Source organism: Scyliorhinus canicula, chromosome 9 (assembly GCF_902713615.1).
Source record: "Scyliorhinus canicula chromosome 9, sScyCan1.1, whole genome shotgun sequence".
Lineage (NCBI taxonomy): Eukaryota > Metazoa > Chordata > Chondrichthyes > Carcharhiniformes > Scyliorhinidae > Scyliorhinus > Scyliorhinus canicula.
Window position 1 is genome coordinate 180,583,782 of NC_052154.1, and position 16,166 is coordinate 180,599,947.

The 16,166-nt window shown below is 48.3% G+C and overlaps 1 protein-coding gene across 1 annotated transcript; it reads right to left on the bottom strand.

Annotated features, from left to right (window-relative positions):
* Positions 1 to 4,918: 4,918 nt before the first annotated feature.
* Positions 4,919 to 15,522, bottom strand: LOC119971934 (secreted phosphoprotein 24-like). Its single transcript, XM_038808273.1, has 5 exons — positions 15,260 to 15,522; positions 15,035 to 15,153; positions 13,022 to 13,144; positions 8,341 to 8,664; positions 4,919 to 5,541 (listed from the first exon to the last, which is right to left on the bottom strand). Exons 1-5 carry the CDS (start codon positions 15,309 to 15,311, stop codon positions 5,524 to 5,526), a joined length of 636 nt encoding a protein of 211 aa, XP_038664201.1. The 5' UTR covers positions 15,312 to 15,522; the 3' UTR covers positions 4,919 to 5,523.
* Between the last annotated feature and the right edge of the window lie 644 nt (positions 15,523 to 16,166).

A 16,166-nucleotide genomic window follows, 5' to 3' on the forward strand; every position in this document is an offset into this window, starting at 1 on the left:
CCCCGCACTCAAGCCATTGGTTGTGACATACTGCCTTACGACGACGCCAATTGGGTTCATTACCCAATTGCACGATGCTTGACTTTGAGATTAACAGCCTTCTTCGCCATTTTCAGTATTTTCATTTCTGGAAAGGAGAGATGTTCAAAGAAACTGACAAGAGAACAATCTTTTTTAAATGTCCAGGTGATTATTCTCCAGGCTTGCGCAAAGCAGTGTCCTGGAGACTGATATTCAATTCCCGCAGCCTCCAGGCCAATTGTGCAGTGGTTGGCAGCCCGTGATAGTTTAGTGTTTAAAAACAACGCGGGTTCACCTCATACCTCAGATGGTGGGAGGTCCGCTGCTGGGCTTTGTTGTGACTCAATCATGTAATGGTCTCCACAATCCAGTTACAGTTTCTATTCCTGTGTGGTAGTCACCACTGTTTATACATATTACGTATATGAGAAGTAATACGGGTAAGGCTCCTGTACTACAGGTACGGGGGTAGATCCCTGCATTGCTGGCTCCGCCCAGTAGGCGGAGTATAAATGTGTGTCCTCACCGAGCTGCAGCCATTTCAGCAGCAGCTGCAGGAGGCAACACATCTCTGCGTAATAAGGCCTCGATTACACTCTACTCTCGTCTCATCGTAATTGATAGTGCATCAGCCTGTGAAGGAACGGAGCCACGGCATATCATGTGGCCAGGTTATCATGCATGTGGGCAGGCGCTGGTGTTGCGCTCATGTCACTGGGCTAGTAATCCCAAGGCCCAGGCTAATGCTCTGTGAAAACAATGGCAGAGTGGTTAGCACTGCTGCCTCACAGTGCCAGGGGCCCGGATTCAATTGGAGCCTTGGGTGACTCTGCACTTTCTCCCCGTGTCTGCGTGGGTTTCCTCCGGGGGCTCCGGTTTCCTCCCACAGTCCAAAGATGTGCAGGTTAGGTGGATTGGCCATGATAAATTGCCCCTTAGTTTCCAGGTGTGTGCAGGTTAGATAGAGTTACGGGCATAGAACGGGGGAGTGGGCCGAGGTAGTTCTTTCAGAGGGTCAGTGCAGACTCGATGGGCTGAATGGCCTCCCTCTGCACTGTAGGGATTCTATAATTCTATGACACAGGTTCAAATGCCACCACAGGAGCTGGTGAAATTTAAATTCAATTGATAACTCTGAAATTGAAATGCTCGCCTCGCTGATTGTGACCACGAAACTATCATTGATTGTTATGAAAAAACGATCTGGTTTACTAATGCCCTTTAGCGAAGAAGACCAGGGATGGGATTCTCCAGTCGTCGGCATCGAAATTGCGTTCGCTGAATCCCCGGTTGCGCCGATATCGGGGGCAGCAGCACTTTTGCAATGCTCCCCCCCTCAAAACGGGGAGTACGCCGCATGCCGCGTAGACGGCCTCAGGATGTCACGTGGGGCTCTCCCCGATGCTCCGCCCCCGATGAGCCGAGTTCTCGACGGCCTGGGTCACTCGTGCTATTTTTTTTCGTGGACCCCACTTGGCGGCTGCGGACTGAGTCCAGCACCGCCACGTGCCTCGAGGGGGAGCCTTTCCGCTGGTAGGGAGGGCATCATCGGGGGCTGGAGGCACTCGTGGGGGGGGGGAGGGGTGCTCCGGGGGTGGCGAGGCTGGTTACAGGGGGGCAGTTGTTGGTAGGCCGGGTCCTTGCACGACCGGCGCTATGTTGCACGGCGCGGCTGCCGCAGTGCACATGCATGTCCACGGACCCAGCAATTCCCCGGCTGTATCCGCAGGTATACTGCCCATTCGCATCTCTGGACGTCTTGTAAGAAAATGATTCATCTTTACAGTCCACCTGCCTCACTTGCCAGCAGCTAGGAAATGGAAGAAGCTCTCCTCTGTGATTTGGGAGCATGTCTGTGCAGAACACGTGATGTCAAGTGTATGTGTAGGGCACGTGACCTGCTCACTGCTGCCACCTTTGGCTGGAGGACTGCACAGTCTCACTTCCTTCTCATTTAAAAGGTGGCTGCAGCTTCCATTCTCGATAAAGAATGCCAGTAGCAGCCATTGGGCGCTTTTGCCGCTGTTGGGGCAATGCGGGAATGCCGCGTCCGATTGCTCCGTCACCTTCCCGCACGCGCCCATGACCTACCCACGTGTCACGACCCGCACTTTGAGACACCATGCTGTCATGGAAGCTTCGTCATTGGCTGTCAGGTGCTGCATCATGAGTGTACGAACTTGGGTCATCCATCACATCCCCTGCTGGAAAGGGTGGGTTCAGACTCTGAATCTTACTGATGGGGTAGACAGGTGATCAGAGCTCATCTTGAGACCCAAATACAACACCAAGCTTGTGAACATTCCGCTTCAGCCTCCGACAGTTGCCAAGAAGCAGGATGGAGCCTGGTAGCTCCGGGGCAGAGTTTCTTTGTCGGGGACCAAACACAAACGCATTGGCCTTCCCAATATTTAGTTGGAAATTTTTAGTTGGTCGTCGTTGGACAAGTAGTTTGACAATCTGGAGACGGTCAAGCTGAGAGAGGTTGTGGCAAGGTAGAGCTGGGTGTCATTGTCAGCGTATATGTGGAAAATTATGCTGCGTTTGCAGGTGATGTCACCAAGAGGACTGCATGCAGAAGAGAAATATGAAGAGAAATATGAAGAGAAATGTGAAGAGAAATGTGAAGAGATCCAACAGACATAAGAGTGTAGGAGCAGAAAGTGAAGCCATTTTAGTTGATTCTCTGGATAAGATGAGATAGATAAGAATGGAGAGGAGGGCAAACAAAACAAGGGAAAATTCAATAAACCGGCAGAAATTGAGTTGAAGAAGTGAGAGACCTTGAGTGCATGTCCACAGGTCCTTGAGGGTGGCAAAACAGGTGGACAAGGTGATCAAGAAAACATATGGAATACATATCCTTCATGGGTAAGGTACTGAATACCAGCAGTGTTATAATGGAACTGCATTAGACACTGGTCACTCCACAGCTGGAACTTTGTGGTCACCACATTGCAGGAAGGACAGAATTGCTCTGGAGAGAGTACAGAGGAGATTTACAAGAATATTGCCGGGGCTGGAAAATTGAAGCTAGGAGGAGCGATGTTTGTTTTCCTGAGAACAGAGGAGGCCACGCGGTGACCTAATTGAGGTGTATAAAATTATGAGGGGCCGAGGCTGGTCGAGAGGGAAGACTTGTTTCCCCTAGCTGAGGGATCAATTATCAGGGGGCAAGAATTAAGGTGATTGGCAGAAGGATTAGAGGAGACATGGGGAAAGAAATTTTCACCCAGACGGTGGTGAGTGTAATGATATTGTGTTTGTGTTGTAATTCACCGACTGATCTCGAGGAGTCTCATTAGTATATCAGTGAATGTTGGAGTCAGGTGACCTCAGACTGACTGGAGAGCTGGGAGAGAGGTTGCTTGTGCATGTTCATACTGTTATTCATCTGTTGTTTTGTATATATTTGACCCACGGTTACTGTTGATAAATTGCTTACAGCTTTAGCTTCAAGTATTCTCGCAATATAAATCAGGCCATTCGACAAGAACATTACAGTAGGCATCTGCAATTCACCCACACCTCAGTTGATCGTTGAGGTTCAACTCGTTTAAAATGTACCTGGATCTGCATCTGAAGTGTGAAAAATAGGGATTAGAATGATTAAAACCAGTTTCTTTACTCTCTTTGTTGACTGGCATAGACATGATGGGCTGAATGGCCTCTTTCTGCACTGTAACTGTTCTATGGAGCCAGGTGAGAGCAAACCCAACGGGCTTGATGACAGTGGAGAGCTGTTGGAGGAGGATGGTGTGGTCTCCTGTGTGAAAGGTTATAGACAGGATGAGATATACGAGGAGAGTTTACATTTGCCACAGTCTAAGAGAATATCTGTCCTGCTCCTGTAACTGGAGTGAAATTGGAACGAGAGGGATTCAACATGGAATCAGATCAAAGATGTTCAAGTTCAGGGAGGCAGAGAGGTTACCGATCTGAGAGAATATCTAAAGCAGCGTTACAATTTGTAATAGGTGTACATTGGGAATCTTAACTTTAGTTTCATGTGGTAGTTTGTGTTAAGGACCCTGGTTCGGTTTCAGTGAAATTGCGATGAGCCATGTGACGTCAACGCCCTCACCATGTCCCAACATCAGGGAATTCTCCTGACGGCAGCACAGGAAGCAGACAGGCTGCCCGTCACAAAGAATCAAGCCGCCAGTTTATATTCGTAAATGGCCATGTTGCAATTCCATCAAAATGTTGCAAAGGGTGAATCAACCCCTTTGCCACATTATGGCTCCACCAGGAGGCAGCCTCCCAGTGGAACCCTAGCGTCGGTGGATGGTACAATGAAGGAGAGGGAGAGGAGGCTTGCGGATGGAAAAGTCAGCACCTGCGGTCCCAGAAATTTCCTCGGAGGTGCTCCCCATCCAGAGCCAAGCCTGTCAATTTTTTTAAAGGTTTTTTCTTTCCCTACCTGCTGAGGTCTTCATCCCAAGTAGGCGGTGGCTGCCCGCCACACCTGGTGTTGCTGTTTCTCCTCACCCTTCAAGGCGAAGAAGGCCATGTACATCGCCTGGAGTATTTGGCAAGGTTCTGGTGGCTCCATCGGCTGCTGCGAAGATGGTTTTGCTGAGGCTGCAAAGCTGCTGACCTCTGATTGGACTGGCAACTCTTGAGGGCAGAAGCCACCTTAATTGACTGCCACCTGTAAAATTCAGAAGGTGGTCCTGCCAGCTCCCCCGGCCTCCCTGCGTGCTAGTAACACATTTTCACCAATGTCCGGTCATCTGCCCAATTGTTAAAATTCTGCCCCAGACACAGGGAAATGTGGCATGTTTAGTATTTTCATGCTGTTTTTTCAGCTGCTTTTACCGCATCTCCTCTGATCTTTTACATTCAGTGTAGGTGATGATACATTGCAAGACATTCAGAAGAGAAACAACAAAAATGTTTGTGGTAAATGGAGTTTCATTTATTTCAAGGAAAAGCACAGTTTTCATACCAGCTTGTTAACAATCTTGCATCGAGCACAATCAATATAATATATCCACGTTCCTTATCATCTTATTTATTGGAACTGAAAGAATCCGAGTGATGCAACAATTCAGTGTGACGTTTATTATATAGATACATATACGTCGATATATAGAATATAGGAGCAGGAGGAGACGGGCCATTTTAGGCCCCTCGAGCCTGCTCCACGATTTATCACGATCATGGCTGATCATCCAACTCAATAGCCTAATCCTGCTTTCTCCCCATAGCCTTTGATCCCATTCACCCCAAGTGCTTTATCTGGCAGCCTCTTGAATATATTCAATGTTTTTATCTGTGACCACATTGACGTGCAGTGTGGAATGTATCACATGATTTAGTTCATTGAGCTGAGCAGTGGACATGAGCAAAAGCATAATAAGCTATGGAATAAGCATTTAAAAGTAAACTTTTCGGAATTAAATGCAAAACTTAACACTTTAAAATTAAACAGTTTCTGCCATATGCAATTTTCTTCTCATTTACCATCTTCCTTTGCCTCGCCATCTCCAGCCAATCTTAAATTTGCTTCAAGATCTGCAATTTAAACAGCAAAATTAATTCACTGTGACTTTGCAAATCTTTTAGCTGAATATTGGTTAATCATTTATCTAAGTGTTTTGTTCTTTGGTAACGTTATTCCGTTAGCGAATGAGCGGTGAAATCTCTCCTCGCCCCCAGTTGGAAATAACTAACTTTGATGCATGCACGGAAAAGGACAAACACTGGGAAGAATGTGTGTTTCCCATGGGATAATTATGGTGGCCCCATCTGAAAGTGTCCCTTGCTGTCACCAGAGTCACCAAGCTCAGATGTGTGGAATGATTTACCTCTGTTCACACATAGCAGTGCGAATGGAGAGGAGTTGAAGCGTAGTTGGGGAAATTGATTTCCTTTTCACAAACAAATATTTACCAAGTCCTCCACTAGGGGCAAATTCTAGCAACACAGAGCTCATGGTGTAGAAAATAAACGAATTAGTGCGGATAGTGGGTTGGTTACCTAAAAACGGGATTCGGGGAAAATGGGCCATTTTCAGACTGACAGGATGTAATAATAATAAGCACAGTAGCACAGTGATTAGCACTATTGCTTCACAGTGCCAGGGTCCCAGGTTCGATAACCGGCTTGGGTCACTGTCTGTGCGGAGTCTGCATATTCTCCCTGTGTCTGCGTGGGTTTCCTCAGGGTGCTCCGGTTTCCTCCCACAAGTCCTGAAAGACGTGCTTGTTAGGTAATTTGGACATTCTGAATTCTCTCTAGCTGTACCCAAACAGGCGCCAGAATGCGCAACTAGGGGCTTTTCAGAGTTAGTGAAATGAAAAACACTTATAGTCACAAGTAGGCTTCAAATGTCGCCACATTCCGGCACCTGTTCGGGGAGGCTGGTACGGGATTTGAACCGTGCTGCTGGCCTGCTTGGTCTGATTTCAAAGCCAGCGATTTAGCCCAGTGCTAAACCAGCCCCTAACTTCATTGCAGTGTTAATGTATGCCTACTTGTGACACTAATCAAGATTATTATCATAGTTATTTTTATACTCTTTATTATTGTCACAAGTAGGCTTACATTAACACTGCAATGAAGTTACTGTGGAAATCCCCTAGTCGCCACATTCCGGCGCCTGTTCGGGTACACGGAGGAAACTTCAGTGTCCGATTCACCTAACAAGCACGTCTTTCGGGATATGTGCGAGGAAACGGGAGCAGCCGGAGGAATCCCACACAGACACAGGGAGAACGCGCAGACTCCGCACAGACAGTGGCCCAAGCGGGAATCGAACTCGGGACCCTGGCGCTGTGAAGCAACAATGCTAAACATTATGCTACCGTGCCGCGCCATGTGTCGAGTGGAGTACCACAGGGATCAGTGCTGGGGCCTCAGCTTTGATTTGGATGAAGGGACTGAAGGTATGGTTATTAAATTTGCTGACGATACAAATCTAGGTGGGAACGTCAGCTGTGAAGAGGACGTATGGAGCCTGCAGAGGGATATAGATAGGTTAAGTGAGTGGGCATAAATTTGGCAGATGGAGCATGTGGGAAAATGTAACTTGTCCATTTTGACAGGAAAAACAGAACAGCAGCATTTTATGTGAATGGTAAGAGATTGTAGAACTGTGAGGGATCTGGTTGTCCTGGTACACGAATAAGGGAAAGTTCATATGTGATTAGGAAGGCAAATGAAATGTTGTCATTTATTGCAAGGGGAATGGAATATAATAAAAATGTTTTGATGCAGTTGAGCATTGGTAAGCCCACATCTGGAGTATTAGGTACAGCTATGGGTTCCTTATTCAAGAAAAGGATTTAAATGCACTGGAAGTAGTTAAGAGCAGGTTCGCTCAACCAATTCCAAGAATGAAGCGATTACCTTATAAGGAAAAGTTGGACAGACGGGGCCTCTATTCACTGGAGTTCAAAAGAATGAGTGGTGATCTTATTGAAACACATCAGACCCTCATGGGACCTAATATGGTGGATGTTGAAAGGACAATACCCCTGTGGGAGAGACGAAAACTAGGAAACACACTTTAAAAATAGAGGGTCTCCCATTTAAGACGGAGGTGAGAAGAATTTTTTCTCTCATTGTGTCAAGATCCATTGCCATTGTTTCCCCAGAGAGCAGAGGAGGCAGGGTCATTGAATATTGATCAAGCAGAGGTAGATAGATAGATTCCTGACTAACAAGGGAGTCAACAGCTATCGGGGATAGGCTGAAATGTGGAATTGAGGCCACGATCAGATCAGACATGATCGTATTGAATTACAGAGCAGACGCGAAAGGCCAAAAGGCCTACTCCTGCTCATACCTCCTATGTTTGTATGTGATACCTCATTGTACTTAACAATGCTCACAGACTATATTCTGGTCTTTTTTTTATATATTATAAAATCTCTCTGGAGGGTATTAACAAGTAGATTCCACTGGTCTTGCCCTCATATCTCATGCTGGATTACTAGTGCATACCACCACATCCATGACTCTGACAGTGTGCCCTGAGGTAGGTCGAGGGAGATTCCTGAACATGCATATTCATTGCAAGCCGAAGATCAAAAAAAAAACAATGGAAATGCTGAACTATGTAACCAGAACAGCACAAATCAGAGGAAGTGATGCTTAAGTTGAATTGGGTGTGGTGATCTGACCAGACTTGAATACTTTGTCCTGTTTTGATTCCTGAAACCCAAGGAGACACTCATTTCGGAAAGGGAATGTGATCCTGCCGAATCCACAGAATTGAGTGTTCGGTAAACCTGGGCTTTCCTGAGAAATGATCACAGGGAGATATACAAGATCAAAATAGAATAGAAGAAAACAAATTCATAATCTTACTCTATAGAAGGACATCATGATAGACCATTTCCAAATTATCGTTGATGCTGAAATCTTCATGGATGCTGATGTTGGAGATGTCATTGATGCTGATGTTGGAGATGTCATTGGTGCTGATGTTGGAGATGTCATTGATGCTGATGTTGGAGATGTCATTGATGCTGATGTTGGAGATGTCATTGGTGCTGATGTTAAAGATGTCATTGATGATTCACTGGTTACAGGTACCATGGGTGTTGTCAATATTCTGTAACTGCATTCCAGACTGATACGGTCAATATTTATCTGGTCTAAAATGACTTGGCTCGTACAAATTGCAGTTTTCTAAAGATACAGATTCTATTTCAGTAAGAGTGTATTACAACAGAACAGATTTTCTAATGTTGAGTGCACAATAATAATAGAATACTGTAGTAATAGTAACATGATGATGGCCAGGGTACAGTAAACATTAAGAGTTTCATTAACACAGGGCATAGTTTTATTGTCAGAGCGCACATTGCATTTCACATAATAATAATAATCTTTATTGGCGTCACAAGTCTGCTTACATTAATACTGCAAAGAAGTTACTGTGGGGGGAAACTCGGAGCACCCGGAGGAAACCCATGCAAACACGAGTAGGATGCGCAGACTCCACACAGACAGTGCCCCAAGCCGGGAATCGAACCTGGCTCCCTTATCATAAGACCATAAGACACAGGAGCAGAATTAGGCCACTCGGCCCATCGAGTCTGCTCTGCCATTCAATCATGGCTGATATTTTTCTCATCCCCATTCTCTTGCCTTCTCCCCATAACCCCTCCTCCCCTTATTAATCAAGAACCTACCTTTTTGATTTGATTTGATTTATTATTGTCACATGTATTGGTATACAGTGAAAAGTATTGTCTCTTGCATGCTGTACAAACAGTGAGGAAGGAAGGAGAGACTGCAGAATATAATGTTACAGTTATAGCAAGGTGTAGAGAGAATGAAGTTTCAGAAGCATAGAACGAGAAGGTCTGGAGCCTTGGAAACCTCCCCATCAGGAGTGGTGGGCACTGTTGATTCGCTCAGGAGACCTGGAAAGAATCTCAACATAGATGTTCCCTCTGATTATAAAAATAATACAATATAAATTTGAGCGAGGGGAATGTGGCAGCCCCCACGATCTGTGGAGGAACTGGTACTGCCAGCCTATCCCAATGGTTGAGTGGGTGGAATTCTGCCACTGGCAAAATGCCATTGGTGCTGCAAACTTGCCACCACTTGTGAGTTGTTGCTGCTTAAATTACCTGCCTCTCCCTGGAGTGGGAAGGTGATTCAATTCCCAAACGGCCACTGGGAAAATTCCCTGCTGTGAGAATATATTGGGAAGCCATTCCAACTTGGCTGTCAGCGAGCACCCCTCCCCCACCATCAATGGCCACCAGCCCTCCGTACCCCCGTGCTCTATCTTTAATTCAGCCACTATGGAGCTATGAAAATTCGGCCCATTTTTAACGGGGCTAGGAGCGTCGTTGCGTGAAACCCGGCCACCGGGCCTTGACGCTTGCCTCAAGGCGGCGCGCCGAGAATGACGCGGCCGGCGGTGCCTAAGTGACGTCAGCCGCACATGCGCAGGTTGGCTGGCACCAACCCGCGCATGCACGGTTGCCGTCTTCCCCTCCGCTGCCCCGCAAGACGTGATGGCTTGATCTTGCAGGGCAGCGGAGGGGAAAGAGTGCGTCTCTTAGAGACGCTGGCCCGACAATCGGTGGGCACCAATTGCGAGCCAGTCCCCTCACGAGCACGCCCGTGGTGCTCGATCTTCTCTCCGCCCGCCACAGGCCCCACACTTACCTGTCGCGGGCTGTTCACGCCGGCAGCGACCAGGTGCGGTTGACACCGGCGTCAACAGGTCGGGATCGTCAGGCCACTTGCCCCATCCGGGCCGGAGAATCGCCGGTCGCCGTTTTTCACGGCGACACGCCATTTTGGGGGGGGGTGGGAGAATCGCGGGGGGTGCCAGAGCGGCCCTCCCGCGATTCTCCCACCCGGCCTGGGGAGCGGAGAATCGCGCCCCAGATGTCAGAAAGAGCTCATAAACCTCTCAAATAATCTATCCAGCCCACCCTTAAAGCACCACTTGCCCCAAACTGACAGTGCCAACTTGTGCCGTGTGGATTTCCCTCTCCACACCAGGGCTATATTGACTTTTGTGCCCCTCTGTGCCCCCGGAGGGAGTCCCTCAACTGATTCACGTTTGGCCAAACCCATTGTAAACCTTGCTGACGTGATGTCACGACAGCGAGATGTTAATATTTCGTGTGGATGGATCATGTCGCTCAGAGGCCCATTAATAATATTTAAATGTATTCAAATCCATGTGTGAACCTTGTAACATCACCGGCGAGTGGTGGGGAAAATCGGGAAACGTGGGGCTAGATTCTCCACACCCCGACGCCGAAATCGGTTTCGGCGATCAGGCACAGAATCCGTTTTGCTGCACGATTTCAGGACCGGCGACGGTGCCGCTATTCTCCGTTCCCGAAAAACGGCGTACTCGGGGAGCATGCCGCGTTGAGTATCCACCGCCTCAGGCCCGGCCCGCTATTCTCCATTCCCGACCGGCCGAATTCCCAACCGCGTGGTTCTAATCTGGTCCTGCCATTCAGGAACCTCACGAGGCGGCTGCGGACTTCGTCCGGGGCTGCCACAGTTGGGGGAGGGCCGATCGGAGGGCAGGTGACTGGGGGCTATGTGTGCGGGCAGTGTGGGGCAGGCGAGCGGCCGATATGGAGCACTATTTCTGCGGTCCAGATCAGTGGTCTGAGTCCGCATGGAGCACGACACGGCCGCTGGAGGCCGCCGCCGTGTGCATGCGCGGCCTCTGACCCAGAAGTGCAGGTGGCCATATCGGCAGCTAGAGCTGCGAGCTTCACGACAGCTGCCTGCTAGCCCCCTGCAAGATTTTGAATCTGCGGCCTTTTAATGCCAATTTTCCTGGCGTAAAAGACCACGGGCGCGATTCTCCCAAAACAGGAGAAATCGTAAGGCTGGCGTCAAACCCAGGCGGGTTTGACGCCAGCGCGCCCCTTCCCGACCGGGAACCGATTCTGGTCCCCGGTCGGGGCTAGCAGCCCGACGCCGCAAGCTCCGGCATCACGGGCTTAACGAATTTCGTTAAGCCCGCTTGCCGGAGTTAGCGCCGGCTGACGCGTCATATGACGTCAGCCGCGCATGCGCGGATTGGAAGACGCCAACCCGCGCATGCGGGGGTGACGTCATCGCGTATTTGCGCGAAACCCGCGCATGCGCGGGCCGGGATGCCCCTCAGCCGCCCCGCGAATGGATACTGCGGGGCGGCGGAAGGACAAATAGTGCGCGGGCATCGGGCCCATGGCACCCTTGGCACGGCCGTGGTACTGCCGTTCCAATCGGTGCCATGGTTATAAAAAGCGAGTTGTTCCCGCCGTTTTTACGAACGGCCAGATCAGGTGTGTTTGCCGTTCGTAAAAACAGCGTAAAGGGCTGGGACTTCGGCCCATCGAACAGCTGTGAATCGCTGCCGGTCGTAAAAAAACGGCGGCAGCGATTCATGTCGGGAGTTGGGCGGGGGGTGGGGGAGAATAGCGGGAGGGCGGGAAAAATGTCGGGAAGGCCCTCCCGCTATTCTCCAACCCGTCGTGGGGGTCGGAGAATTTCACCCCACAGTTTTCGCGATGGCGTGGGAACATCGTCCAGAAAATGGAGAATCCAGCCCGTGATCCCTCCGGAGAGAATCACGTTTCCTGAGTCTCTCCGAATTTTCCACCCACATTGCCAATCCCAATACGGCTAGTATGGACTCTCTGTCAGGTTGCTGCTTGACGAGTCTGTGGGTCAACTCACCTCATTTTGGCACAGGCCCCCAGATGTTCATGAGGAGCATTTTGCAGGGTTTCCTGTTGTTGCTCCCAGTGCCCACCATTCCTTTTGTAGCAGTTTGATACTTTCTTTAACTGTGCTGCAAGGCAGGAGCCCTATTCTGGAAGAGGCAAGGCAGCACTGAGTCAAAGGGAAAGGGCCTCGGAGCAAGGGCTCCAGTGGGAGCGGTTCAATACAACTAAGTGGCATTTAAGTGTCAACCACACCGTTCCTGGTCAAGTAGGCCTGAGCAGTTAAAGGCGGCAGATTTCAGTCCCTAAAGGGGATTGGTGTACAAAAATATGCAGGTTAGGTGGATTGGCCATGCTAAATTGCCTTTAGTCTCCAATAAGGTTGGGTGGGGTTGCTGAATTACAGGGAAGGGGTGGAGGTATGGGCTTAGGTAGGGTGTTCCTTCCAAGTGACGGTGCAGACTCTATAGGCTGAATGGCCTCCTTCTGCACTGTAAATTCTGGGATTTTATGAACTCAGGTTTCCAGACTGGCTTTACTGGATTATTAGTCTGGTGACATTATCATTGTGCTAACACCTCCCGCTGAATGAGAGAGTTAAAGTATCATTGCCCTATCCCTGATCCAAGCTTGTGCTGACTGTGTTTCCATATTGACAGCTCAACCTTGCAAAATGACCCCTATAATGCTGAGATACATGTGCATGGTTTATTCTCTCCTGCTGTGTGGAGACCAGTGAGAAATAACAACCTAAAGAGTCGCTCATTGTGCCATTTTACCATCAGAGTGAAGATTAATTACGGCTGAGAATGGCAAACATCAAACTTTGTAATACTCACCGCACCTGGAGAAGTTTTCAGTGAACAAGTTGACGGATCCTTCCCAGAATCTGCGAGGCAAGTGGTTTCATGGACATCGATTTTCAAAGTCACATTGAGAAAACCTTTCCCAAAATCAACAGCCTAAAAAAGGAGCAGCTTTAAACTTAATTAAGGGTGCTCGAGATGAAAGAAGTATCAGACAAAAAACATTCTGAGTTTCCTGCACACTAACCCCGTAATCCAGAAAGGATGGGTTCGTGGGGGCAGGGTCGGGGGGGGTTTGGAGCAGGGGAGGTCCGTATGGGGTGGAGGGGGGGGGGGGTGTATGGGACGGTGGTGGTGACTCTCAGTGTTTCCCCACTCCCTCAACCCCCTTTGACCTGCTGGGTCCCTCAACTACTGAGCATATCAATGAGGAAGCCCATCCTGGGAGCCCATAAATAACCCCGCACATGTTTGCTTGTCATGCTCCCAGCGTGGTGAGCCCTCTGCTGGATTGATACCAGTGGGATCAGGCCCTTAAGCTTCTGCAAATTGCCCTCTTAAGAGCCCCAATTAAGAGTGGGGCAAGAAGGCCCCACTTGCAGATACAGAGATGGTGCAATCCTCCTCCTCCTCACATTCCTGACTAATTAAGTTTCTCCTGTTCCCAAGTTTCTAGTGGAGGAGGATATTAATTTCTACTCAATGATGATACGGCACCGCAATCTGAAGGAGCAATCCACCTTTTGCCACTCTCCTGCCTTCTCCTGCGGCCCTACACTTTCTTCCATTCTCACCACTCGCTGTGTGAAAATGTTTTTCCTCATGTCTCCATTGCTCCTTTTCCCCCAATTGCATTAAATCTGTGCCCTTTGGACTTGATCCTTCCACCAATGGAAATAGTTGATCTCCATTTACCCTGTCCAGACTCCTCATGATTTTGAACACCTCTATCAAATCTCTCCTCATTCTCCAAGGAAAACAGGCCCAACTTTCAAACATAGGAACAGGAATAGGCCACCTGTCAAGGCTGCTCCGCCATTCAACACTTTAATGACACGTGAAGTCCACATCGAGTGAAATAAATAACTTTTATTTATTTACAATACGGTATGTACACTTCCCAGTCTCTTTCCAGCTGGGCTGGGCTGGGTGTGCCATTGTTGTTTCCAGTGCCGATGTCAATGCAAGGTAACCGACCCAGCTCTGTTCTTGTAGTTATGTACAGTGCGTTTGACAGGAATGAGTATAGATTGCTATACACCATTTCAGAGGGCAGGTAAGAGTCAACCACATTCTATATGCTTGAAGTCACAGGGGTTTCCAGATGCGATAACAACAGCACGGTTCCATCCCTGAGAGACATCATGAACCAGATGCATTTTTCAACTAACCAGTTGTTTCCTCGTCACCATCACAGTTACTGGAGGGAGAAATTTATGTGCAGCAGCACTATGCCGACTTACATCGAGCGCTCCCACCCCCACCCCCTCAACCGCGCGGGTTGTGTGACCCTGGGAAATCAAAATAATTTGTGTAGTGCTGCTTCACTCACCTTTTACTCCAGATTTATTTGATTAACTGAATTCGATCCCCATGATAATAATAATAATCATTATTATTGTCACAAATAGGCTTACATTAACGCTGCAATGAAATTACTGTGAAAAGCCCCTAGTCGCCACACTCCAGGGCCTGTCTGGGTACAGGGAGGGAGAATTCAGAATGTCCAATTCAACTAACAAGCACGTCTTTCGGGATGTGTGGGAGGAAACCGGAGCACCCGGAGGAAACCCACACACAGACGGGGAGAACGTGCAGACTCAGCACAGACAGTGATCCAAGCCAGGAATCGAACCCGAGACCCTGGCGCTGTGAAGCAACGGTGCTAACCACTGTGCTCCCGTGCTGCCACTCACCATGTTAGTGCCACCGCCAATACACATGATGGGATTTTCAAGTCTAGGACCTCTAGATTTCTAGTCTGCTAACATAAGTTCTATGCGGCCAGACGAGGCAAAGGCCACAGGTGAATTTGGTGTCACTTACCTGCAGCACTGTACAATTTGTCACAGCCAAGAGATTACTATTTGTGAGATTGTCGTTCAATTTTCTAATTGTAGCATTAAGGGCCGCCCCAGCAGGAAAAGAATTTCCACATCGTTCTCCTGAATCAAAATCAGAGGTTGAAGGATGAATACATTTGGTGAATGATCATTTAGGCAATCATCAACAACAAATGGTACTCTAATCAATTAACAGCACAATACTTGCCAGAGCAATAGAGGACCTGGGCCGCAGCAAAAATGAACAGGACAGTTTTCATTTTGTCTGTAAGGATTGGTAGCTGTTAGTCTTCCGTCACTCTTATCTTGTCTGGTTCTTTATTCGATGGTTATATTTTTCAGACGATGCAGAGCAGTAGCACAAGTTGGAGAACAACTTAATCCGATTGCAATCATTGAACTGACAACGCTAGTTTTATTCCTTACAACAACTGACTGATAGCTGACGATGTGACGCCCCAAAGTATCATTGGGAGTTGCACTATTGCTTTGAAAGGAATGACATTTGTCGAATTCCAGTTTCATAACAGATGCACATTCATGCTACTTATTTTAGTCACCTTGAAATTGTTTCTAACCAACTTCAATTAAGAAAGATGTTTCAAAATAAATAAATGAACTCTTAAGTTATCAAATTAATTGGCCACTGTGTGTGGAAGCCACATTTAATCACCAGCAAAGCGATGGAAGGAGTCACAATCAAATCAGTATCATCAATGATCAGCTTGGGATCTGCTGGGACCACTTGTTTCCAGATTTTATTACAGCTTTGACCTAAACATGGACAAAAGGACTGAATTCCAAAGGTGAGCTGAGCATAACATTCCTCAACATCAAGGCAACATTGGACCGAGTGTGAAATCAAGGAACACATGTAAAATGGAAATCAATGGGAATCGAGCAAAACCCTCCATTGGCTAGAATCACAATGAACACAAGATAGTGAGGGCTGTTCTCGGCCAAGCGTGGGATTCTCCGACCCCCGCCAGGTCAGAGAATCGCCGGGAGACAACGTGAATCCCGTCCCGCCGTTCTGACTCCGGCTGCCGAATTCTCCGCCGCCGTTTTTTTGGTGGGGTCAGGGATCACGTCGCGCTGGTCGGGGGCCGTTGGCA

What these genes read in the sequence shown, in the direction of transcription:
- LOC119971934 (XM_038808273.1), bottom strand. Translation starts at nt 15,311, where the DNA reads ATGAAAACTGTCCTGTTCATTTTTGCTGCGGCCCAGGTCCTCTATTGC. An exon ending in CCAGGTCCTCTATTGCTCTG is followed by an intron (nt 15,154 to 15,259) that starts GCAAGTATTGTG and finishes ATTTTGATTCAG; the next exon opens with GAGAACGATGTGGAAATTCT. An exon ending in TGAAAACTTCTCCAGGTGCG is followed by an intron (nt 8,665 to 13,021) that starts GTGAGTATTACA and finishes CTGTATCTTTAG; the next exon opens with AAAACTGCAATTTGTACGAG.